The sequence below is a fragment of the Apis laboriosa genome, unplaced genomic scaffold, assembly GCF_014066325.1.
Source record: "Apis laboriosa isolate Shangri-la unplaced genomic scaffold, ASM1406632v1 scaffold16_cov148, whole genome shotgun sequence".
Lineage (NCBI taxonomy): Eukaryota > Metazoa > Arthropoda > Insecta > Hymenoptera > Apidae > Apis > Apis laboriosa.
Genome location: NW_025222129.1, coordinates 4,064,525 through 4,090,797, shown reverse-complemented (window position 1 = coordinate 4,090,797; position 26,273 = coordinate 4,064,525). Strand labels below are relative to the sequence as shown.

At 24.0% G+C, this 26,273-nt stretch overlaps 4 protein-coding genes across 11 annotated transcripts; 2 read left to right on the top strand and 2 right to left on the bottom strand.

Moving 5' to 3' along the window:
- Positions 1-220: 220 nt before the first annotated feature.
- LOC122711010 (atrophin-1-like) lies at positions 221-6,121 on the top strand. 4 transcript variants are annotated; one of them, XM_043929352.1, is made up of 7 exons: positions 221-439; positions 1,240-1,524; positions 1,668-1,803; positions 1,904-2,023; positions 2,171-2,271; positions 3,202-3,615; positions 4,187-6,121. In XM_043929352.1, the coding sequence occupies exons 1-7, from the start codon at positions 437-439 to the stop codon at positions 5,648-5,650; spliced, it is 2,523 nt and encodes an 840-aa protein (XP_043785287.1). In that variant the 5' UTR covers positions 221-436; the 3' UTR covers positions 5,651-6,121. The 4 variants fall into 4 exon arrangements, with proteins under 4 accessions (XP_043785287.1, XP_043785290.1, XP_043785288.1 ...); XM_043929355.1 differs by having other exon boundaries at positions 1,227-1,524; XM_043929353.1 differs by having other exon boundaries at positions 221-498.
- Positions 6,122-10,520: 4,399 nt separating this feature from the next.
- Positions 10,521-13,434, bottom strand: LOC122711093 (lipoma-preferred partner homolog). 3 transcript variants are annotated; one of them, XM_043929524.1, is made up of 6 exons: positions 12,926-13,434; positions 12,522-12,660; positions 11,885-12,356; positions 11,473-11,810; positions 10,965-11,380; positions 10,521-10,893 (listed from the first exon to the last, which is right to left on the bottom strand). In XM_043929524.1, exons 2-6 carry the CDS (start codon positions 12,654-12,656, stop codon positions 10,641-10,643), a joined length of 1,614 nt encoding a protein of 537 aa, XP_043785459.1. In that variant the 5' UTR covers positions 12,657-12,660; positions 12,926-13,434; the 3' UTR covers positions 10,521-10,640. The 3 variants fall into 3 exon arrangements, with proteins under 3 accessions (XP_043785459.1, XP_043785458.1, XP_043785460.1); XM_043929523.1 differs by having other exon boundaries at positions 12,522-12,672; positions 12,926-13,432; XM_043929525.1 differs by having other exon boundaries at positions 12,522-12,634; positions 12,926-13,432.
- Positions 12,728-21,902, top strand: LOC122711092 (protein Malvolio). Of its 3 annotated transcripts, XM_043929522.1 has the most exons (13): positions 12,732-12,928; positions 16,284-16,565; positions 17,159-17,355; positions 17,450-17,572; positions 17,664-17,890; positions 18,005-18,143; positions 18,617-18,772; positions 18,897-19,055; positions 19,156-19,206; positions 19,329-19,711; positions 19,791-20,001; positions 20,095-20,165; positions 21,793-21,902. In XM_043929522.1, exons 3-13 carry the CDS (start codon positions 17,179-17,181, stop codon positions 21,857-21,859), a joined length of 1,764 nt encoding a protein of 587 aa, XP_043785457.1. In that variant the 5' UTR covers positions 12,732-12,928; positions 16,284-16,565; positions 17,159-17,178; the 3' UTR covers positions 21,860-21,902. The 3 variants fall into 3 exon arrangements, with proteins under 3 accessions (XP_043785454.1, XP_043785457.1, XP_043785456.1); XM_043929519.1 differs by lacking the exon at positions 16,284-16,565 and having other exon boundaries at positions 12,728-12,928; XM_043929521.1 differs by lacking the exons at positions 12,732-12,928; positions 16,284-16,565 and adding an exon at positions 16,575-16,712.
- Positions 21,903-23,570: 1,668 nt separating this feature from the next.
- LOC122711165 (prostatic acid phosphatase-like) lies at positions 23,571-25,900 on the bottom strand. The gene is made up of 7 exons (XM_043929657.1): positions 25,547-25,900; positions 25,264-25,362; positions 24,669-25,091; positions 24,460-24,583; positions 24,172-24,383; positions 23,921-24,101; positions 23,571-23,822 (listed from the first exon to the last, which is right to left on the bottom strand). Exons 1-7 carry the CDS (start codon positions 25,694-25,696, stop codon positions 23,698-23,700), a joined length of 1,314 nt encoding a protein of 437 aa, XP_043785592.1. The 5' UTR covers positions 25,697-25,900; the 3' UTR covers positions 23,571-23,697.
- Between the last annotated feature and the right edge of the window lie 373 nt (positions 25,901-26,273).

Sequence of the window (26,273 nt, the reverse complement as noted above, 5' to 3'; positions counted from 1 at the left end):
GTAATGGTGATTTAGAAAATTAAGATCTATTGTGTATTATTTAAGATAAATTGATTTGATAAATATCATTATATAGACTATTATTATACTGTAAGAAATTTTAAAGATTTATTTCTCTCTTCCGAAACATCTGAGTTCTTATCTACGAGGCTGAAGGTCTGGACGTGTTTGACGAATTGGAAATTTAAAATCAAGAAAATTAGCGCCTTAAACAGCGCGTATGACCGCCATCTTGTAAAAGTGTCTGTAGTGTTTGGAGGTTTAGCGAGAAGGAACAGCAGCTTCGCCGGAGGCTGGAAGTCCTTTTGAAGTGGTTGCAACGGTCCTTGGCAGTCCCTGGGCACCCAGGTGACCTCGTGCGAGGCCAGGGTACCTACAAGCTGCTAGGACAACCTCACGGCCAAAAAGCTCATTTACACGCCCGACTCTCGCGAAGATGGTGAGCATTCTTACACGAAGATTTTCATCTAACCCTCTGACAAATTCGTTTTTCGAATCGTGAGTACATTTTATTTGCAAATATAATGTTACAATTGTATGAGATAGCAATTGTATAGACTGATTTTTTTGTCAAATATTTTCGTTTATTTATAATTACTGTTGCGAATTTTACTTATTAAATGAAGTAAAGTTCTCACTTGTCAATATTTTTAAGTAGTGTTAGATTAAAGCGATCATTATGACGATTTTGATACATATCGTTGACAACTTTTTTGTGCTTCTTTCTAATACTTTCATACCTGGATAATGTAGCATAACCTATGTTTATTTATCATCCTATAAAAAAAAGATTGATCTTAATGTGCAGATCGAGGAATTGTTTTTGTTTGCAAACTTTCGGATCACTGACAGCGTAGTAAGTTTCGTATCTATATTTAAATGTCATATATATATATACAGAAATCGCAATATTCTTAATTCCCTCAAGTTTATATTTTTCCTTAATAAACAATATTAATCATTTGGTATCTTTATTAAAGAAGTAAATTTATTAATTTTTAAGACAAAATATAAAAATTTTTATTTAAACTTTATATTTTTATAGTCATTGTCTTTCATTATTTTTTTAAAATAAATCATTTAAATTTTGAAATATATAAATATATTTGACATAAAAATCTTATATAATAATTTTATTTTTATTAAGTTATTCTATATTTATTTCATCCTTTTTTACTATATCCTTATATTATACATAAATATTAGCAGCGTTCTTTTAATATTAGTCATGTTATTTAGAGTTCGGCATCCACGGGTGGAACTGAGGGGTCTAGTCCAGCCTCTAGCCCTGCCTCAGCAACAAGTCTCACCATGGCTGCTCCAAAATATGGTACTTTGGTTCCAAATCGCATCTTTGTAGGCGGCATTTCAGCTAATACCAGTGTAGAAGAACTTGCTCAACTTTTTTCTTCCTACGGCAATGTAAAGGCTACAAAAATAATTGCTGATCGTGCTGGTGTCTCCAAAGGTTATGGATTTGTTACATTTGAAACTGAAGAAGAAGCTAAAAGACTTCAACAAGAGGTTTATAATGCATATTTTTTATATAAATTATTTAATATATAAATTTTTTATATAAATGCATATATTTAATATAAATTTAATCAAAGATATCAAATTATAATAATATTATTAATAATAATAATATTAAATTATTTTGTTTGTAGTCTGAATGCATTGTATTAAGGGAAAGAAAATTAAATATAGCACCTGCAATTAAAAAACAACCTTTCAATAGATCTTTGGATGGTGGTTCTGGATCACCACCCTCTGTGCCTACTAGTACTTATTATTATCCAAATGGTTAGTGTATTTATATCTTATTTTACATTTTATAAATGTAATTTATTTTAATAGTTTTATAGATTTTTTATTATATAAAATTATTTTTACTTATGCTCAGGAATGGGACTGACATATCAAAATGGTATGACATTTTACAATACAACAGCTCCAACACCAACGACACCAATTGCTCCACCAACTGATCCAGCAACTATTTATCAAGCTACCGGAGTATTCGGTAAATTTCACAAAAAAACATAAACATAATTATAATTTTTTAATTAATTGAATTAATTTATTTTTTAAATTTATTTTTTAATTAATTGAATTAATTTATTAAATTAAAATATTTCTGCTAATAAAACTATTCAATCTTAATTAATAGGGCCACAAGCTGCTGGTCATCAAACTTTTGCACCTGTGATGTATCCGTGTCCTGCTCCATCTCTATATATGCCACAACAATATCAATATTCACCTATGCCGGTAAGTAATAATAAACAAATAAAAGATTGTGCCGACTTCTTTCTCTGATACTACTCCTTTTTAATCTTGGGTCCTTTGTTCACACTTTATCATATGAATTGTCTATGGGTATAGCTTGTATTTATATTAAACGGTAAATCGGTTGCGGTTTGACAGACAAATGGTTTGATGGGAGAAGCCATACCACCGGCGTTTCTACCCAACCCTCAGCAAATGCCTACTTACGTCCTTCTCGACGCTATACAGTATTGAGGTCTAAAGGTACATGGTCTATGCTAAATGACTAGCATGCAACGCATTATCTTTGTGCGTTTACTTTGTCAAACTTCTGCATGGCCTATCAATGCATGCATCACTTATCTTTTTTTCACAATTTATAATTTATATTAATAATTTCACATATAAGTTATACGCGTAAATGAACATAAGTTTAGTCATTAAATACACATTTATTATGCTTGTATCACAAAAAAATTGTATTATTGAATGAAATCATATAGAGTGTATATCACAGTGTAACATTATTGATGATTTCATATTGTTTATATTTTCAAGCGTGCATTTATGTATCTTTCGACTTCTTTCTTTTGTTGTTGTGAATTCTATCACATTTTTATATTGTATACAGATAATATAAAAAAATATGTATAATATTCATTATGTGATAACCTTTTATTAAAAAAAAAATAATAATAATAATATAATAAAAAAAAAAATAAAGGTAAGATATTTAATATTTGAAAATCTCTTTGTTCAATAGCAAAGATTTTTCTTTCATAGCATGTATATTGACGTTAATATATTCTTCAAAACAAAATGATTACACATGCAATTAATATATAATATTTGTTATCTTAAAGATAAATCATTCCTATATGTTTTTTTTAATAAAAATTAACTCTAATAAGTGATATTTTTTTTTTTGTGTAGTACGAGTGTTATGCAGGGGCAGTTGCCGCCGGAGCTCATCAGTACTTGTATCCTACAAATAACTCACAAAACAATACAAGTGGCGGTAACAGTAATTCTGGAAGTGGTAATAATGGCACAGGGGCGACCAGTCCACCGACGGGTCCTCCACCACCACTTCCATCTTTACCACCACCACCGCCGACACATTTTTATCCTCCTGCCGCTCCACCACCGCATCATCATCCACCGGTGCCTGCAGGTCCTGCGCCTCCTCAGATGGATCATATTTACTATCCTTTCGCAGCCGGGCCTCATCCGCCTCCACCACCACATGCATCCATGGGATTAACTGATCAACAATTACTACTTTTCCCTTCTGATGCCACATGCCAACAAACATCTTCATCTGATGGCCAGGCTGCTCCTCAGGAGGTAAGTTTTTTTCTTTTTTTAGAAATATATAACGTAATAAAAAATTATCAATACAAAATTATAAGGAGTATTCTGTACTCTTTATAATTTTGAAACATTATAGGTTTATATAAGATAGGGCACAACGTACAAAATAGCCATGAATACGTTTTATTACTTTGTAATTTTTTGAATTTTCTAGTGAACATTTCTAGTGAATTACAGATAATAAATTTCAATCTGGAAACAATTCAGTAATGAAAAATTATTTGTTTGATCAATAATATTTAAATTCATTATAATATGTTTTACTTTTCTATTAGATAATTTTTAAAGACTTAATTTTCGGGAAAAAAAAGAAATCATATATTTTTATATAATTAATTGATATTGGCTCATTTTACACGCATGCAAATTATTTTTGAAACTACTACAGATATAACAATATGTTGTTTTAAATTTCATTATTAATATGCAACTCTCATTCTCGTACAAATGTATCCATAATATCATATTACTCGATCGAATATATTCATTAATTAAGAAAAGAACAACACACACGAAAAACTACCATCTGTAAAATAAATCGCAGGATTCTCGTTCGACATCGAGCCACTCGGAGCAAGCACATGGTGAAACACAGGCTGCTTCAGGGTCAGCCACACCCTTGGTGTCCTTAATGCCCGTGAAATTTCCCATGTCCGGTCGTTACACCAATTATCATCCGATCGCGATACATACCGCCAACTTGTACAGTTCCCAAACGTGTTTAAACGAAACTGACGATTGCAGTGGTAATCAGATGCATTGTAGGACGATCGTTTATCATCCAGCAGCTGTTTACATTCCTCATACACATACACCTCCATTTCATAATGCATCCGGTGGTACAAGTCTGTTGCCAACACCGCCATCCGTATCACAGCAATTATTTGATTCGACCAACAAGAATCAGTGCTTCAATTCTAGAGATTACACGAAATCCGGCAGCGTAAACACCCTAAATAATTATTCGAAATCGCAAAATCACGGGATCGCGTTATCGCATCAAAATCCGTTCGTTCGAGCTCAAAACTTGGGGAATTCTCAGCCGTACAAACATAGTAACTTAGACGGAGGTTATAAATATACGACGCCGGCAATGAGCTCGCGATTCTCCATGCAGTATAACAAAAAGGCGGCTGGTTCGAACGTGGGCTCACCGGCTTGCTTCGTAGCACAAAAATCATCGGAGAATTATAATTCAACTCAGAAGTCGGCTGTTTTCGGATCGAATTCAACCGGTGGACAGCCGTATAATTGCACGAATTCACAGAAAATGTTCAACCCGGCAACGAATTTTGATTACGCGAATAATCGTAAAAATAACACTGGTGGGGATCAGTATTTCGAGAATACGGCGAAATCGAATAATTATTCTACCCGTAAAAATACGACGAGCTATAGGAACAATGGGGTGATTGGCGGACAAACCGAGGGAAGTAACAATTCAAATAGTCAATCGAATGATAAATACGCGACTAATATCGAAAACGAGAATAGTACTTCGCAGGGTATACAAGGGACGGAGAATAATAGTTCGGAGAAGCCGGTGAGCCCACCACCAGCACCATATTCGCCCATGACAAGACCCCTTCCAACTTTGTCACCACCCACCTCCCAGGTCCAGTTCTACAATCCGGCGCAAAACCGTTATCAGCCATCCTTAGCCCCGTCTCAACATCAGCAGCCACAGCAGACGAATACTCAGCGTCGTTACACCATCGCTCCTGCGTTGTCTGCAAGCAGAAAACCGACGGAGAAGTATACAAATTCCGGTTCCCAGCCAACCACCACGACAATGTTACGACAAAGCAAGTACAAGGTGAACGGAATTATGCAGACGGGTAACAAAGTGACGGATGATAGTTTGGGAGGAGCTGGAGATGCTCCACCTGGTGTTGGAAGAATGCCTATAACACCACCGGGAACACCAAGGACTCATCCAGGTCATCCTGCTGGCGATCAAGGTCAGCTGAGCGATACGTGCCATCAGATGCAAGCTCTGAGCCTTTGAACTCGTTTTCTCGATATATACATACATAGAAACACGTATGTATAAACAGGCTCGATTCGTTTTTCCTCCCTTTCTTCTTCTTTCGGTCCTAATCGTACGTTTAATAACGATGCGTACGCGTTTATATATAGGTTAGAATAGATAGATAAAAATATAGATTAGGTAGATAGATGATGCATCTCGATTTCGAAGCCGTATGAAAAAGCAGGCAAAAACAGAATGGAAAGTATGCCGATTCACGGACGATCCCTATATATTTTGAAAACTGCATAGAAACATGAGCGCGAATGGATACAAATATCTGAAACATGTTTGCTCTATTCTCTTGTGATCTCAATCCCAAATCCCAAATTAAAAAGATACGATATGAAAAGAAAAAGAAACGGAAACGAAAAAAAAAGATGAAAAAAAAATAATTAAATAAACTCCATATGTAAATTAATGCTCTTCGGTAAATTATTAAACATTACTAAATTGTTAAGCATTTATAAAGAATATATTATATATATTATATATATATATTATATATATATAAGATAAAAATACGATATTTAAAGATTATTATATTAGTTATAAAAAGAAAACGATATACACGATTAATATATATATATATATATTACACATATATATATATATACATATACTAAAATATATTGTATATATATAAATATGTATATATATGCATGTATTTATCGAAGAGAGCATATATAATTAGAATAATGAGTGAAATGAGGAAAAGAAATTCGAAGTCAAGCTACAATATTATATATATATCTCTTTAACAAAAATCGAAATGTTTAACAAAAGAGAGATGAAGAAAAAAAAATTCTATCTTAATAGATATACAGATATGCTACATTATTTAAAATCTATATATGTTATATATGCAGTATTTAATGTTTATGCGCGATAGGCTCGACAAACCATGAATCTCACGAGCAAGGCTAGAGTAGGATAGATGGATTACAAACAGAACAGAAGAAAATAAACAAAAAAAAGAAAAATATATATATGGTAACAACAAATAACATGTTATTATCGTACAAAGAAGAAGCGATTTGTTATGTGTTCAAAGAAAAAAAATGGTAGTGACGTTGACGATAATGAAGCGGAAGGGTAATAAGGTGGCGAAAATAGAGTTGATTTCATAAAACGGTTGCTCAAGGCACTGCCACATCTCTCAGTTTTGATTTTCTACCTGAAACAAGGTAAAACCAAGTACTTATAGTTTGATTAGAGTAACCGTGAACACATTCTCACGCATTTCGAGACACTATAATAGGAAAAATATACTAATTTATTTGTTCTTTTTTTCTTTATAATGATAAATTATCCACGTAAACAGGAGAAACAAATATTTAGAAAAAAAAAAAGAAAAAAACAGAAGATCGTAAAATAGCTATTACAAAAATAAAAAAAAGAAAAAAAAAAAAAGAAAAAAAAGAGATGCCCCAAATACCCGAAAATGAATAAAATAAAAAATACAGTTTAAAAGAACAAAAAAAAGTATGTAATAATGAATTAAATAAATGTGTCGGCTGTGAGCTTCCAAGCAAATAACAATAATTAAATTATTATAATATAAAAGGTTAAATAATATTCTACCTAATTGTTATAACGTATAAATTTCTTTTATCTATAACGAGAAATTTGTTATCTCATATCTCGCATATTGTAGCTATTATTGTCTATTTAAATGAGGAAAATGGAAAATGATAACGAACTAAAGATTTGTGGCGCTGTGATTTAGATATCGCGGCGAAATATATATATAGCAATTGAGAAAAAAGTTTATGGGGAAAAAATAAAAAAAAGGGAAAAGAGGAAGAGAGTAAGAAACAAATATATTTGAGGGATCCGTAGACGAAACGATAAAGGCCTAGAACGCATAGATTACCCGTGAGTCGTTACGAAAAGAAATTAATTTGTTGATAAAAAAATGTAAGAGTGCCTTCTATTTGTTTTCGTGATTGTATTGTTGAACATTTGTTGCGTTATGTTCCAAGAGCCTCTAATGTTGTTATAAGAAAAAAAATGTTTGATAAATGTTGTTCCTCTATTTATTTATTGATTTACGGACCTGCACGGTCCAAACCAGCACCCAACGAATTTAAAAGTGTGAAAGTATGTGCTGTTAGGAAAATGGAATTCAGAAATGGAAATTTAATTAAAAGCGAAATGATTTTATGGAAATAAGATAGAGAAGAAAAAAAAGTTAGTAAGTACATAAAAAACAGAAAACATCGCATACGGCATTCGAGTCGCATGACCCCCTTTTTTCTTATTATCATTATAATTACTATTATTATTACTATTATTATTACTATTATTATTATTACTATTATTATTATTACTATTATTATTATTACTATTATTATTATTACTATTATTATTATTACTATTATTATTATTACTATTATTATTATTACTATTATTATTATTACTATTATTATTATTACTATTATTATTATTACTATTATTATTATTACTATTATTATTATTATTATTATTATTATTATTATTATTATTATTATTATTATTATTATATGGTTATTATTATTATTACTATTATTATCATTATCATTATTATTATTATGATCATACAAGAAGAAAACGATATTATACATATGTAATCGAAGTGGAAAAATGATAAAAGCAAAAAAAAGGAACAGAGCAGCTCGTTTCGGCACTTATTTCTATGTATAATACACAACAAGATATCTCAGCAATATACAAATATAAATATATACATATAGATATATATATATAAATATTAACGAACGAAGATAAATAAACGTATACCGGAGGTATATGGAATGCGAATGCGATAGGTGCGTATTTGGGTGTGCGTGAGCGCGTATCTGGATAGAGGTGGCTGTGATTATTGCGTGCAAGTTAGAAATGTAAAACAGAAAACATGAGAAAAGAAGACAGTTTACGTGTGTAAGCATTCGTGTGTAAGTGCATTAAAGTTGTCTCTCTCACACACATATACACACTACACACGCATATTTCATACACGTATACATACCTAATAAATAAATAAATTAATGAATATATATAAATATATACGTCTATAACGAGAAGTAATATGAAAGCAAAGTACAATTCTATGTTCAGTTTGGTACTGGTTTAACTAGCGAACGAAACGTATATTAAGAAACGAGTCGTTTAATTGCAATTATTATACGTGTACTAAATTCAACGTAGAATGGTGCTGATATAATAAAATATAATATATACTTCGCAAAGTATATTATAATATAAAAGGAGTCTAAGATAGATATTAGCGGGTATGCGTAGTTGAATATAGAAATATAATTGATGTATATTATATACACACAGTGTAAGAGCGGTATGCTTTCTACGATTGTGGATTATTATATATTCACACTACGTTAGGTGAAATAGATTTTATCATCACATAATGAAAGATTTTTGTTATTCCACGAGTAGCTATTTATTTTTTTATTAATTCGATCTTTTTGCTAAATTTCTTTTGCTTATAGTATATTGCTAGAATAAAACTAGTAAGCTTGCAATAATTCAGTATTGTTAAGTGAATTATTAAATACTTATAAAATAATGAATCTATATGGTGCAATCTTAAGAAATATATTGATTAGATTTTTTTGTTTTGTTTACCAATTAGTGATTGCACTTATTACTATATGTATAAGTCTATTGAGTTCATTTTCTTAAAAGTAATTATAAGTAAGATACATTCCACAATCTATAAAGCATGCCTCCTAAAACACAGAAATTGATGTATTAAGAAAAGAAAACATAAATTATACATAAAATGACATGTAGGTTGTACAACAAAAAATCTAAGTACTCAAAGATAATAAAAAGAATATATTACATATAAGAGATGCATATATTTAAAAACAAAATAAAAACATCTGTGCATGAACATATAGATGGAAGAGCCATAGCAAAAAAAGGTATAGATTAAAATAAGTATGAATCTCTCCTGCAAATATATAATAAAATCTCATTAAAGATATGAAATATACAATGCTCCAGTACATATATATTGTATTTATGTATTTACCTTTCTCATTTAGTTGATTTATTTCTAATTCTTTTCAAAGTGATAAAAATAATTTAATTAATGAAAAATTAATTAAAAATATGCATTATTTTTAAATATATTTAGTGTTTTATTCAATATTTGTTCCAATAATACATTTTATAATTAAATCTAAATATATTTAGTCTTTTCACTTGCTAAGTAGATAATATAATTTAAGATATTTTTTTAATACATTGTATTAATTCTATCCTATCACACGATTTACCATAAAATGTAAATCTAAATATGTCATTAATTCAATATATGGGAATAATCATTTTAGATCAATAGAAAGAAGCATATAAATTACAAAATTTCTACTTTATATTATTGATATTGTGTGGATAATCATAGTCTTATAAATCTAATATTCTTAACGATAAGAATAGAATACTTTGTTTTAATATTACATGTGATATCTTACTAATCACATTAAATATCATATTATAAGAAATTAATTTCAAATAGATTCTATATGTTAAAATTTTTTTGCTTAAATATTTATAATTAATTTTTCAAAATTCAAATTCTTTTCATTTTTTAAATTCTTTTTCTTGAAACATGGCAGTGTAAAGGCAGTAATATTATTTAAATTTTAAAATTCTTTCAAATTTGCTTCAATCATGATTCAATGTACGAATATATAGATGTATCAATTTCAAAGTATAATTCTTTAAAAAAAGTATACAAATATTATGAATATATATTTGGTGTAATTAAATAATGAGAAGATTGCTCATATTTAATTATTAAAATCGTTTTGATTAAAAAATATTTTAAAAATATATAAAATGTCAGATATTTATAAATATTTATAAACATTATCTTACTTCTAAACATTAAAAATTCATAAAATTGTAACTATAAATTTGACAATTTAATATATAATTGCAATTATTATATTTATGCCATTTATAATTCAGTTGTCATATGTGATGTTAATGCTTGCACACGAGTAGCATTACAGCTTTTGCATAATACATGATCATCCAAAGGATAGCAGCCGCGTCCTTCAGAATCAGAAGATAAAATCAATCCACAATCTTCACATTTATAGCACTGAATATGAAAACTACGATCTAATGCTACAACACGTACAGTTTCATCTTGACCTGGTTCTGGCATAATTGGTAACTTACAAACGCAACAACGAGGTGCAAATTTTCTATAATATAAAAATATTAATTTAAAATTATAAAATTAATTATTACATTTAATCAATTAAAATATACTTACTTGTGGAAACATTGTATACAATGAATTTGATTTGTAGCATCTACTGTAAATGGTATGCCATCCAAACTTTGTCCACAAACTACACATGTAAAACAGGATGGATGATAAGGTTTTCCAGTGGCTCTTAATATTCTATCAAGTATTGGTCTTGTGCAAACACAACACTTTTCTAAAGTATTTAAATAATCTTCTTCGCAATAAGGTTTGTTCTCAAGTGAATAAAAAGGTTTACCCTGTAGATTAACTTTACAAACATAACAACAGAAACAATCAATATGAAACACTTTATCCATCGCGGAACAACCGGTTCCTTCGCCTTCAACTTTACGACCACATTGTGCACAAATTCCATATATATCATTATCTTCAGCGTTATCTTCCATTCCTTGAACCAATAGATCAGTGAGAACATCCACCTAAATTAAATATAATTTTTGAAAAATAGTTTTTTTATAACAGAAAAATTAATATATATATAAAATATTGTATATAACATATATATACATACTTCCTTAACAGGAGATACTTTTCCTTGAGGTTGGGTAGATGTAGCAGATCCATAACCAGAATACATAGAATAATTACAAGATAATTGTGATGGTGGTCTAGGATTAATTGGTTCATATATAGATTCATATGTAGAACTGGATTGTGAACTTGGACCATAAATATCATTTGGATAATTATCAGATGGAAAATCAGTTTGATAAGTAGCACGTCTTAATTCACTATAACTAGATGATACAGGACTTGGTGGAGGTGGTAATTCTTCTGGTGGTGGTGGAAAAGAACTACCTGGTACACATGGAACATATTCGGAAGGTTCTGGTGGTGGTGGTAAATCATCTGTAACATATAATATTTAATATAGGTAAACTAATAAAAATAATTTATAAAAAATTATATTTTTCATAACTGACCATTATGTGCAGAAGAAATATTACAATATGTGTTTTCTGGTTTAGAATTCCATTGAATATTACTATAAATTATATCTTTTTCAGTTTTAGTTGTTTTATTAATTGGTATAGATATTGGAGGATCTATATTACTATAAACAATGTTTCTTGTTGATCTTGAATGATCTTCAATTGGAACTTGAGGAGCTGGCATATTGCTAATATTTGAATAATGATTTTTTTCATCATATCCATATTTTGGCTCAAATTTCTCATTTGATTGATGAATATAGAAATTTTCGTTATTCTGATAATTTTTAGAAATATCTTTTCCATTTGTAGATGAAAAATCATTTTTCTCCATATTTAATAGCACATATGGTGAAGGAGAATTTACATACAAATTTGATGGTTTTTCATTTTGTCCAGAATTATTAAGTACTGTACTATATGATGGCATAGATGCAGCCTTTATAGTATAACTTTGTGGTACCTGAAAAAATCATATTTTATATGATTAAATTTTATATAATTAGATTATTTGAAAAAATGTATTCTTGTTAATTTTACCATTAATATTTCCATATAATGATGGAACAGTCATGAAAAAAAACATGATATTATTAATAATAAAATTATATTTACATAATATACTGACCTGTGGCTGAGATTTTTTTGGTTTTGGAGGTACAGCTGGACCAACTTTCTTTCCAGATTTGATAGTTTTAATACCATCTCCATGATTAATTTGCAAATTTGCAATTTGTTGCTCTAAATTATTAATATTAGACATTTTTCTGCAAGCAATACTAATACATATTTTTAATTTTTTTTCTTTATATTATACGAAATATATGAATTTAATAAAAATCAATATGAAAAAAATTATATAAACAAATATAGATATATTATATTTGTGTTTAAAATAGTATAATATAATTGGTAACGTTATCGCAATAAATTATCAGTTCGATTTTATATTTGTCAAGTAAAACTATATGCTATCTGTGTATCTCTATTACAAAATGGAACTTATACCATTGAAAAAATCATTAATCTTACCTGGTAAGTTAATAAACCGTTATTTTTTTTTTGTAAATTTTTTGTATAAAATAATTTTTTCGAAATAAAAATGAAGTAATTTTTAAGAAGTCGTCAGATATGCTCTGCACTTAACCGTGACACGACTGAATGGCTGACTCATAAATCCCTTATCTCGTAGCTTTAAAAATTCCTTTACAATGACTTTTTCTATATATAAATTTAATAACTATAGTTTTCTTTTTCTTTTATAGTATAATATTCAACCAATAATTAAGGTAACGTGTTCATTGTTTAAAAAAAAAGAAATTATCGATAATTTTGATGTATGTACATATATGAATGGCCTAATTAATAACTCTCTACTTTATGAAGAGATCTAGGCAATTAAAGGACATTTATTTTTAAACAAGTTTCACCACACCTTAAATCATACATCACAATATTGCACATTATTATATAGTTTAATTAAATGAAAAAAAAATGTCTCTGATCTGAATGCCATAAATTTATTTGAAGCACATTTGTCACTAGGGATTTCAACTCTAAAAATTTAATATATTTAATGATTTTTATTCAAATAATTTATAAAATTATATAATTTTAAATTGTAATTTCTAGTATAAATAAATTATTTTCCGTTTTTAAAAAGATGAAATTTAATTATTTTTTATTTCTTTTTTTTATTTTTTTTTTTAATATTAATTTCTTTTAAATATGTGAAAGTAATACGAATTACACAGATTAATATTCAGCGCCATTTTTGAAAATATAGTTTCAATACAACATAAACATTAAATAATAGAATTAAATAATAGAAAAATAATTTTTAGTTTACTTGACTTCATTGTCTACTATTATGTTTCTGTATTATTTAAAATATTAATAAAGCATACATATAATATACGCTTATATGTACGCTAATATATGTATTAATATTTATATATTTTTAAACATTAATAATAGTTTCTATGCCTAATGTTAAAAGTTAGCTTATTAATATTTAATATATTTTTATTTTTATTATATATTGTTTTATGAATAAACCTCATCAAAAAACAAGTTTTACTATTTTAGTAGATACAAAAAATGCTTTACAGAAATAATATTTTAAAAATCTTTATTATACTTATCCAATAAACTGTAAAAACAATTGACTACTGAATAATTAAAAATTGTTCTATTTTTAATCTGTTTTTTTTTCATAAGATATTGAAATATTTATGACATTACACATATATAACAAAAAGATTTTCTATTATTGCAAATGTATTCATTTATATTTATTTATTAAAATTAAAGAAACTATATGTTATATTTCTAACAAACTAATACATGATTCTATGAAACTAATATATAAAGATATAACTATATATGAAAGATATTTTTATCAAAGATTATATTTCGTAATAATCGTATATCAATATTATTTAATGAATAAATATTGATAAATTAATATTTATACTAACATATAAGAGAAGCATATGTTTTCAATTATTTTATAATTATAAATATATATAAATATATTAATTATAAATTAGATTATATCTTAAAATGTCTTATATTCTATTTGTAATTATATTTTTTATTCGATTTAATGCATTTATTAATATTTTGTTTATGTATATTATATATTTACTTTAATTTACATTTTATTTTTCTGTCAAATTATTATTTATTTTTAATTTATTATTAATTTATTTTTATTTTAAAGCAAATTTTTTATGTATACAGTCTTGAAAATTTTTTTATGATAGAGAAATAAATAGATAATAATAAACAAATCATAAAATTTAAATTTTAGATATTTTTAAATAATTAGACTTATCACAATACTAGCATTATATTAAAAAATATTTAATTATAAATGTTCAACTAAAAAAGTTAACAAAATTAATATTAGAAATTAATATTAGAAAATTTAAAAAAATATAAGTTAGAAATAAAAAGATTAGAATGCTTTAAAGAAATTATTTTAATTTTATATTTAAAATTTACAAATATATATTTAAAAATATAAAATCTTTATTTTAATATAGAAATTAATAATCGATAAATTTTTTTTGAATTCAATAATAGATTTTCCTTGTTTACTGGGATTATCCCGTATTATTCATAGTGAAATTACTGATTTTAATAATTTATATAGTAAACGTCACTGATAACAATTATATTTATCTCAATAAATATAAAATATGATATTTGGTTGTTTAAGAAAAATTATATATATATTTTGCAATTTTTATTTGACTATTTCATTTAATTTTTTGATAAATTACAATTAAACAAAATAATTAATTTATTATATAATAAATCACTGTTGTGTAATTATACATACATTATATAATTCTTGTTAAGAATTGCTGTTAAGAATTGACTGCTATCTGATATCTAATATAAAGAAGAAAACATTTGTTTGATATTCTAAGTTAAATATTTGGATCGAACTCAATATGGAATGCAATTAGTTATACGCGATAATTTTTTATGATATTTTAATGTTATATTTTGTTAAAACTCGAAAAATTATTGAAAAATCTAATCATTTTAAGAAATATATTTTTCTATCAATATGACAAAAAATACTTTAAAAAAAAACACACAAAAGAATGCACACGTGTTAAAAATCAATAAGAAATTCTTAATTTATCTAATCATTAATCATATGTGATTAAATTTAGATATTACCTACGTGAGCAAATACAGGAAATTAATTATATCATAATAGTTAAATTATCAATTAAAAAATTGTAACTAAATATTAATCATATTGATATAGTTTTTAGAAGAAATTTCTAAATAGAATAAAGAAATAAATTTTATGATTTAAAAAATATTTGAATCAATTAATATTTATTAAAATATTCTTTACAATCATAATAATCATTATTTATAATTAATAGTTTATTTCTAATCAAATATTAAATATATAGAAAATTTTCCTTTTTTATTATAGTGAAATATAAGTTTAACATAAATCGAAATAAATCGAGATAAATTTGAATTTTTTTCTAAAAAACATTTTGAATTCAATTTAATAATTATCAAATTAGTTAAATGAAGATTTTCATATGAGATTGTATGATTCACATATGATAACATATATAAATGTATCAAAATATTCCATATATTAAAGTTGATTAAAGTATTAAAGTCATTTGTAATTTAAATCATACTTAATTGATTGAAAAACGAGATTTATATGTTCCATATAAATATAGTTTTAAAATAACTTATAAGATAAAATAATTTATAAGAAGCATCTTTTTTTTTCTGAAACAATGGAATAATAATAGATAATAACAGACAATGTAAAATGACAGACAATGTAATTCTTTTTGTTAAAAAAAAGAAAAATAATATAATGGATGTATTGCAGATTGAGCACTATAAATAAATTATTTTGATGATATAAATATAAATTTACAAAAAAATCGAAGTCACAAAGATTTTAAGAATTATTTGCCACTAATGATAATGAGAAATATCCTGTAAAAATTATATGCAACTATTTTAATGCTGTGGGGAATCCCACACTTATATGCGCGGTTATAAATTCTATGCATATTTAGTCACTGATGAGTTTGGATATCCCCGCCAAGATCACATTTGGTAATATTTCGAACAGAGAAGGGGAATATTGAAGAAAGATGCTTGTGTTGTAAGTCTTGTTCATTTGCCTTGTCGCAGTCGCATTAGTAGAATTCAGTTGATTGAAAGTTTTTGTTAGAATCTATCGAGTGTTTTATTTCAGTTATGTTTTTGTTTTAATCGTATATAAGAAACATTTTTTTTTCTAAATTTTATGGTAAAATGATATTTAATCTATTTTTATATTTATTTAATTAATTTATCTTTAATTTATTTTTTTTTTACAACAAAGAAAATTTAATATTCATTTTTATATTAGTAAATGAAACATGCTACATGACTAATAATATGTATTTAAATATATAGTTACATTTATATAGTTACATTTAATATATTTACACATTGCTTTCAATAAGATATTCAAATCTTTTATTATATTAATAACAATTATCGAATTATTAAATGTAGACATTTCGAAATTAACTTTTATATAATGTAATTTATAATATATTTTTTTTATTGCTTTTTTTAATTACAGTGAAGTATTAAATTATACATATGTATATATATATTATAATTATATATATATATATATATATATATATATAGAATTAAATATATTTAATATATTTAAAATATTAACAATTATTGATTATTTTTCAGAAAAATTTTATCAATATACCATGCAGAATAGTTATACTATTGATTCTAACAATGATTCAACAGTTACAACATTGTCTCATCAGTGTAGAGAAGAAGCTCAGAATAATGAGAAACCAACTGAAAGTACCTATTTAACACCTAATAGTAATCAGACATACTTTGCTGATGAAAGAATTCATATACCAGAAACTGAAAATGTAGTATATATTGATATCAATAAAGGCTAATGTATTAAATTTTAATGATGATAAATAGATCTTTAATTATATTCATTTTATTTGATTTTTACAGAATTTCTTTAGTTTTAGAAAATTATGGGCCTTTACAGGTCCTGGATTTTTAATGTCCATAGCTTATTTAGATCCTGGAAATATTGAATCTGATTTACAATCTGGTGTTGCTGCAAAATACAAGGTATTTTTTTTTTCAATTATTTGTTAATTTATTTGATTTTTAATTTATTTAAATTTTTTAATTTTCTTAATTTATTATATTATTTTATTAGTTATTATGGGTATTATTAAGTGCAACCATTCTTGGCCTTATTATGCAAAGATTAAGTGCAAGACTTGGTGTGGTAACAGGTTTGCATTTGGCAGAAATGTGTTATAGACAATATAAAAAAATACCTAGAATAATTTTATGGATAATGATAGAAATAGCAATAATTGGTAGTGATATGCAAGAAGTAATAGGAACAGCTATTGCTTTGTCTTTATTAACAAATAAAGCGTAAGTAATAAAATTCTTTCTATATTTTAATGCGATTATTTTTTTTTATATAATTCATATTTATATATTTTTTTAACATAACTATTTATAAATAATATAAAATTTATTATTCAGGATTCCTACATGGGGTGGTGTTCTTATTACAGTAATTGACACTTTTACATTTTTATTATTGGACAAATATGGCCTAAGAAAATTAGAACTTTTCTTTGGATTTCTTATCACAGTAATGGCTATTACATTTGGATTTGAGGTAAATTTTAAGGAAATAAATAAATATTATATATAAAGAGTTTTAATATATTTGCATATATCTATATATATCTATATATACATATATTTTTTTGATTTTGTGAAAATGTTGATCTTTGGAAAATCAATTTTAGAAGCCAAAACAAAATAAAAGTTGTTATACAAAAATATCTATTGAAGTTTATATATTAAATTATAAATAGTTTGATAATTGAAATAAAATAAAGTTAGAGTGAGGTATCTATTTTTTCATATTACTAGTTCATTCTCTTTTCATTTCGCTTTGTGAATTGCTTATTACAAATGTAAATTTAAATTATGATTTAATAAATAATTTAATTAATAAAAATTTTTATATATTAACTTTTGTATTTATTTTAGCTTCTAATAGAATCATTATTTAAAAGTTTTTCTCAAATTTTTTACAAATATATGTATATATAAATTAAAATTATTATTATTTTCAAATTTTAGTATATAGTTTCTGCTCCACCTGAAAGTGAAGTAATAAGTGGAATGTTTATACCTTGGTATAAAGATTATGACAGGAATATGTTACTACAAGCTGTAGGAATTGTTGGTGCAGTTATAATGCCACATAACTTGTATCTTCACAGTGCTCTTGTTAAAGTAAGAAAAGAACAAAGAGTATAAATAATCTTTTTTATGAAATTGAAGAAGTAGGCATTCTTATGTATTAAAATTATTTATCAAATATTAAATAAATATTAACATAATATTTTATAATTTATAGTCAAGGGACATTAATCGTGAAGAATCCAAAAAAGTAAAAGAGGCAAATATGTATTATTTCATTGAAGCATGCATTGCACTTTTAGTATCTTTTATAATTAATGTATTTGTTGTTGCGGTATTTGCGGATGGACTTTATAATAAAACTAATTTAGAAGTTGTAAGTACAAGAATCAAAAATTATAAGAAAAATGTTGTATTGTAATTTTCAAAATAATATATTCATATATTATATTCATATATATTTCTTTACATTTTAGTACAATCTTTGTAAGGATAACAATTATACTTTAGGAATAGATACATTTACAGTAAGTAACAAATCATTTAAATTTTTATTTTTATTATTTATTATTTTTATTTATTTATTTATTATTTATTATTTATTTAAAAATGATAGTTTTTTTATTATATTTCATTTTGTTCTTTACAGAAGGAGAATACTACTATTTCAGTAGATCTTAACAAAGGTGGCATATTTCTTGGTTGTGCGTTTGGTGCAGTAGCAATGTATATTTGGGCAGTTGGTATTTTTGCTGCTGGTCAGTCTTCCACAATGACAGGAACGTATGCAGGACAATTTGCAATGGAAGGATTTTTAAATTTGCAATGGGCTCGTTGGAAACGAGTTCTCTTTACGCGAATGATCGCTATTGTTCCAACCTTTCTCGTTGCATTTTTTAGTAATATAGATAATTTAACTGGCATGAATGATATCTTGAATGCTATTATGACTCTTCAGTTACCTTTTGCAACATTGCCAACAATAGCGTTTACTAGTAGCTCTCAGATTATGGGTGAATTCCGAAATGGAATGTAGGCTTTATTTTTATTTTTACATTTATAGTTTTTTAGTTTTGTATACAATATTAATATATATTTTTATAAATTTCAGAATTAATAAGATTGTTGCAACAATATTATCTGCTATTGTAATAACTATAAATATATATTTTGTGATAAATACTGTTCAAGAAGATTTACCGCATCATTGGGCGGTGATACTTGCCATTTCTATTTATTCTATTTTATATCTCCTATTTTGTTTATATTTGACTATTCACATGGCTGTGAGTATGGGCGCAACTTCTCTTGGTAATCATTGGGTATGTATTAAATTGAATTATAAATAATAATTATAACAAATAAATTAAATAATAAAATATCATTAATTATTTTATTGTTAATTTCTATTGCAGTTTGTAAAAAAATATATTGGAAATCCTGTAAGTACAAAACTTGGATTATCAAATCCTGCAATATATGCAAGGTAAGAATTGTATATATTTTATATATAATAGAACTTCGTTAATTAATTTAATTAATTGTGTTTTATAAAATTTACTAATATGAAAAAAAAATTAGTTTTTTTCATTTATATAATATATGTATTGTAATTAACAATGTAATATAATGAAGTACATTTTGTGTGAGAATATATAATAATATATATTGATAAATTATTTGTAAAAATTATTTTAAAATAACTGCTAATTCTATATAATTAAATAACTATATTTTATCTTATATTTGTTTATTTAATAAATAAATTTATTTAAGTAATTCATAACAGTTTTACTTATATATTTTTTAATAAATGTTATAATGATTTGCATGTATTGTATATTACTATCAAGCTTAAGAATAATCTGTTTATTGGCATTGTAATTGTCATAATAAATAAACATTATTATATATTCGTTAAATAATATAATTTTTAATAAAATAAGTTTAGATTAGAAAATTTGCTTAACATAATATATTTTAAAATGTTTGTTTAATATTATATGTAACTAATTGCTCTATGTCTAATATTAATTTTTAAAATCTATAAATGTGCGTGTATATATATGAAAAGCAAGAATTAAGATATAATTGAATACAAAATAAATATGAAATGGAGTTAGAAATATTTATTGACCATCATATATGCTTTATTAATATTATATATATTATAATAAATACTAACATATATATAATAAAAATATTGTTTTTTTTTTTTTACCATTTTATACTTTCTAAAAATGATGTTATATAATTTTTATTATATTTTGGTTTATAAAATAAAAATTATATTCTAAAAAAAAATTTTTTTTTATATTTATTATTATTTTTTAAATAATAGTATATTACATAATGTAGTATATTACACGAATTATTTTTTTTTCATACATAAATATATAAATTCATAGTTTCTTCAATATATCAAAGATATAAAACTCAAAGAAATTCATATTATAAACTTTTATCACAATTAAAAAGAAATATATTTATATTTATATATTAACAAATCGCAACATCATCTGTCTTCAACTTTATATATGGTATGTACTTTATCATTAAAAATCTATATTTTTTTTTTAATTTTTTTCAATATATAAAATTCTTAAAATCATAAAAATAAAAAAAGAGTTATGATGATGAAACTAATAAAATATTGTTAGAGTTATAAATTCCTATTAGTTATAAATTGGAGATATAATTTGTTATAAGTTATAAAATAGAAAGTTAATAATTAAATATAATTACAATAATAAAATATATTGTATTCAAAATTATTAATTATTTTATATTTATCATTTGTGTATATTTATCATAGTTTTATTAATAAATCATTTTATCACATGATTAAATATTTTTTCATTTTCAACATATACAGTTTAACAAATGCAAACACAAGCTTAATATATAACCAGATTTTTAAAATTTTTTTAAATATAGATAAGTTTTTAATATTATTATAATTTTATGATAAAGTATTAATTAAATTATATATTTTATTTTGATTATTTAAATAATTTTTTTAAATTATCATAACATTTCAAATATTTTTTTTTATTTTATTAATCTAATTGATAAAATTAATCTAGTTATTATCTATTTTTTTAATGTTTTAGGTCTAATCCGGCATTTAATATTCAAGAAAATTGGTCTGGAAACTTTACTACAATACCAGAATATTGAGAGAATATTATTACAAATAAAACGTGATAAATAATAATTAATACTCGTGATTCGTACTGCTAAATTTTATTAGAATTATATAAAATTAAAAATTATAAATATATAAATCTATAAATTAATTTTTTACTGAAATTAATTAAATTTTTAACATAGAGATAAGAAGAGATATGAGATGGTCATATATATATATAATTATTATACAAATAAAATAATTATCTTTTTTAAAAAAAAGTTGATAAAATATGCAATCAAATTTAAAATTTGAAAAATTTTATAATTAAGAAATTTAAATAAATGGAAATATATTTAAAATATAAGAACTGTGATATCTAAAAAAAGAAGTAATAAAAATAAATAATTAAAAAATAAAAATATAAAATATAATCAGTGAATATGTTATGTATATGTAATGATATTTATATTATTATCTATATTATTTTTTTTAGAGATGATAAAAATTTTTTTTTTGTATATAAAATTATATATCATGATTATTTAATTTTAAACTAAAAAATGCTTAAAGTATACACAACATTGTTTTGAAAATGAATCAGTTCATTATTAATTGTCAATGAAAATGGATCTCATATAATATATGCAAGGTATATTTCTTATTATAATTCAAAAATTCTATAATAAGAAAGAAATATTTATTAAAAATATAAAAAATATAAAATATTAAAATATAAATATAAAAATACTAATTCGTTTATAATACTTATTTTATTCGCTTTTAAATGTCACAAAAATACTTTAAATAGAATACAATTTATATTTATATGCTTATATAATATCGAACAACAAAATATAGTGATAAAATAGTTCAGTTTAAAAATTGAAAAATTCTTAGAGTATAATCTATTTGATTAAAATAGGACGTAACTTCTCTTTTTCTTCTCTAAGATATTGTCTTTTTGTTTTACTAAATCTAATTTACTTTGTATTTCTTATTCAAAAAATACGATTTACAATAAATTATAATAATATCCATGTAAATGTATTACATATATTTAATAACAAATAGAATTTTAATTAATGATTAAGTTATATGTTATAATAGTTATAATAATATGTTATGACTAGATACCTCTTTAAAATATTGCAAATTTAATTTCTTTAAAATATTTTATTTATTTTTTTTTTTTGAATTTCAAATATTTATGAATCTATTTGTTTAGTATAAAATAAAAACTAAGATACCCTGAGTTATATGTATTTTAAAATTCATTTTTTCTTATTATGATATCATTTTTACAAAAATTATTTTAATTAACACTTTAATTTTTTCAGAATTAATGTATAAATTATTTTCGTCATCAGATAATTTTTTAAATTCATATTATATATAAAAATCAATTTAAGTAATATAGCACTAATATCAATTTAAGTAATATAGCACTTTATAATCACAAAAATTATTAAGGATTTTTTACTCTTCTGTCAAGCTAAAAATTATTAGAAATACCGTTTTATAACAGCCTTGTTTTCAACAATTTATACGAACATTATATATAATTTTTTTTATCAATTAAAATTTACAAATAATTATGGATTTATTTATCCACTTATTTAATTATAAACTGAAATGTTTTATCATTAATAAAAAAGTATAAATATCATAAAATATATAAAATTTTTTTCGAATATTTTGTGAAAATAATTATCAGACTTATTTTTCATATTATAAATTCATTTCTTAATATTTGTAAAATTAAATATGAGTTTTATAATTTATCTTAATTCTGTTAATTATTTAATTACGAAAATATTGATATTATAATAATAATAAAACGCTCACGTGTAATGTCAATTATTTTTTTTCACAATATTACATCCAATTATATAGGATCTGTTGTTAATCGTAGGTAATACTGATTATGTTCTCGTTTATAATGCCAATAAATAAAGCCCATTATAAATAAAACTAATAAAAGTAACATCAGTATAGAAGATGTCAATATTACTGAAATAGAATAAAGATTAAATAAATGATTAAACTTATTCTATTATTCTATTATTATTTCTAATAAAAAGTATATTTATATTATTTTAGAAATTTACCAATAACTGCTGGTGTATTCATATTATATTCAAATTGTTCCCAATCCATTGTACATTCTTTGTCCCAATTTATAGGTATAACATCTTTTGTTAATGTAATAAATTGATTTAAGGGACATAATGTAATACAACCAGGAAGTGTCAAAAGTTTTGGTTCTTCACTAGTATTTTTATAATATATCTATAAAAAATATCAATCAACAATTTTGTACTATTTTTCATATTATTCATATTCTTTTTATTTTACTTACCGTTACAAAATACTGATTTTTTAAATTTATTCTTAACTCTATCAAAATTGTAGCAGTATATGGTGGACAATGTGGTTCAAAAAGATTTAAAGTCATTAACATATTGGCTAAAGTGTCATCATGAGCACTATACATCCATATTTTCCTATCAGGTACTAAGGCATTTTTTGATTTTTTTTCCATATGATCTATCATTTCTCCAAGTAATGATCCTGTTTTTTATATCTTTCATATTATAATATAAAATTGATTTAAACTTTTTTTAAATACAATAAAAACAAATATTACCTGATTTTAATCTTTGAAGAATTTTATTATAGGCACTAGTTGTAAAACTTTTTTCAGCAATAGATTTAAGTTTATCTGGAAATACTGATTTTGTCCATTCTGGCAATGTTTTATTATAAAGATTCTATAATGCAAATTTAGAATATATAAAATATATCAAATAAAATTATTTATTAGGAAAGAAAATAATTTAGAAAATAAAAATTTACCTCAATAAATAGGGTATCATAAAGTTGTTCAGCAGATCTTAGAGATGAAATCTTATTTCCTGTTTTTTCTGTCAAATATGCATATAATTTTTTATTTTCTTTATTCATCTTTCTTATTTCTGGAGAATTAAGAACTTTGTCCAGTTCATAATCATATTTAGGACAATATTTTTTAGCAGCTAAAATATGATCTTTATCTTCTGGAATAGTGTGTACTGGAATAGGCATCCATTTAATATTACTCCATATTTGTTTACCAACTGGTGGATATAAACCTGCAAGTTGTGATTCTGCTGACATTAAAGTACGATCTACATCAGTACTTTGAATATAAATATCATATGGAGAATAAAATTCATTTAATAAATATGAATAGCGTTTACGAATCCAACGACCAAGTAATAAATGTTGATCCTTTCCAATCTATAAACAATTTAATAAATATATTACTGTAAGAAATAATATTCTAGAAAGATTTTAAAATTAAAGATTAAACATAGTAAAAATAATGTACTACAAAATTAATATTTTTTTCTGTTAAAAGAGTTATTTAAAATAAAAATTGATGTATATATTAAGATTAACAATTACTTACATTTGTCAATTGGCCATATGGAACTGGCCATATACTTTCATTATTATAAGGATCATTTGGATAAGGTCTTATAGGTGTTCTATCTCCATGTCTATATAACTATTAAAGAAATTATAGTTATTTTTAGAAGATAATAATAATAATTATTATTATATTATTTAGTTCACATATCGCATTATAAACAAGATGAAAAATAAATATATGCTTGTAATATAAATAACTAATATATAAAATATCATTTATTATAAAATATTATTTATTTAAAAAATATTTTTTAACTTACAACATTTGCAAAAACAATAATTCCCAAATCTATATCTTGAGCGTTTGATAGATTCATAATAAAAAATGTTAAAACGATGACAAACAAATTTTTATTCATATTTTTAATTATATGGTTTTTCGCTTTCGAACCACTAATAAGAAACGTCATGTAAAAATTGAATAAAGCAACAATTTATTGATTACCACAACCTGTGGAATACTATGTGTTCTAACATTTGATATGTATCGTATATTGCTTTCGTCAGAAATTTTATCACTTTTGTAAACATATAAAAATTAAATTGAGCAATATAAAAAAAATTCTAATGTTATAAAATTACTAACATTTCGTTGTTGCCAATATTAGCTCGATCCTTAATTCATATAAAATAAGAACAAGGTTATTTTACAGTGGTACTCATATTTGAAATCTTTGTTAAAAATATATTATATTTTATTAATTAATTTTATTGTTGTAATTATCAATTAATTTATTCATTTTAACTTTAAATTCTTGTGAATTATGAGAATAAAATATTTATTGAATTGTAATTATAAATATTCATAAATTATATTACATATCTACTTGATTTTTTATCAATATTTTGAAATAAATTTATATGATTAGAAATGATTATATACAAACAATTTGTATTAATCATTGTAAATAATTATATGATAAATTAAGGTTTTGTATGAATTTTTGCTTTGAAAGGAAAGTTCATTTAAACAATTTATTTATGAAT

Coding starts and splice junctions, on each gene's coding strand:
- LOC122711093 (XM_043929524.1), bottom strand. CDS start 12,656: ATGTCTAATATTAATAATTTAGAGCAACAAATTGCAAATTTGCAAATT. Junction 12,357..12,521: donor CAAAAAAATCTCAGCCACAG/GTCAGTATATTA, acceptor TGATTTTTTCAG/GTACCACAAAGTTATACTAT. Junction 11,811..11,884: donor TATTTCTTCTGCACATAATG/GTCAGTTATGAA, acceptor TATATGTTACAG/ATGATTTACCACCACCACCA.
- LOC122711165 (XM_043929657.1), bottom strand. CDS start 25,696: ATGACGTTTCTTATTAGTGGTTCGAAAGCGAAAAACCATATAATTAAA. Junction 24,584..24,668: donor ATGATACCCTATTTATTGAG/GTAAATTTTTAT, acceptor TTTGCATTATAG/AATCTTTATAATAAAACATT. Junction 24,102..24,171: donor AAAATCAGTATTTTGTAACG/GTAAGTAAAATA, acceptor TATTTTTTATAG/ATATATTATAAAAATACTAG.
- LOC122711010 (XM_043929352.1), top strand. Junction 1,525..1,667: donor CTAAAAGACTTCAACAAGAG/GTTTATAATGCA, acceptor TTTTGTTTGTAG/TCTGAATGCATTGTATTAAG. Junction 2,024..2,170: donor TCAAGCTACCGGAGTATTCG/GTAAATTTCACA, acceptor CTTAATTAATAG/GGCCACAAGCTGCTGGTCAT.
- LOC122711092 (XM_043929519.1), top strand. CDS start 12,862: ATGCTATCTGTGTATCTCTATTACAAAATGGAACTTATACCATTGAAA. Junction 17,356..17,449: donor ATATACCAGAAACTGAAAAT/GTAGTATATATT, acceptor TGATTTTTACAG/AATTTCTTTAGTTTTAGAAA. Junction 19,056..19,155: donor ATAAAACTAATTTAGAAGTT/GTAAGTACAAGA, acceptor TTTACATTTTAG/TACAATCTTTGTAAGGATAA.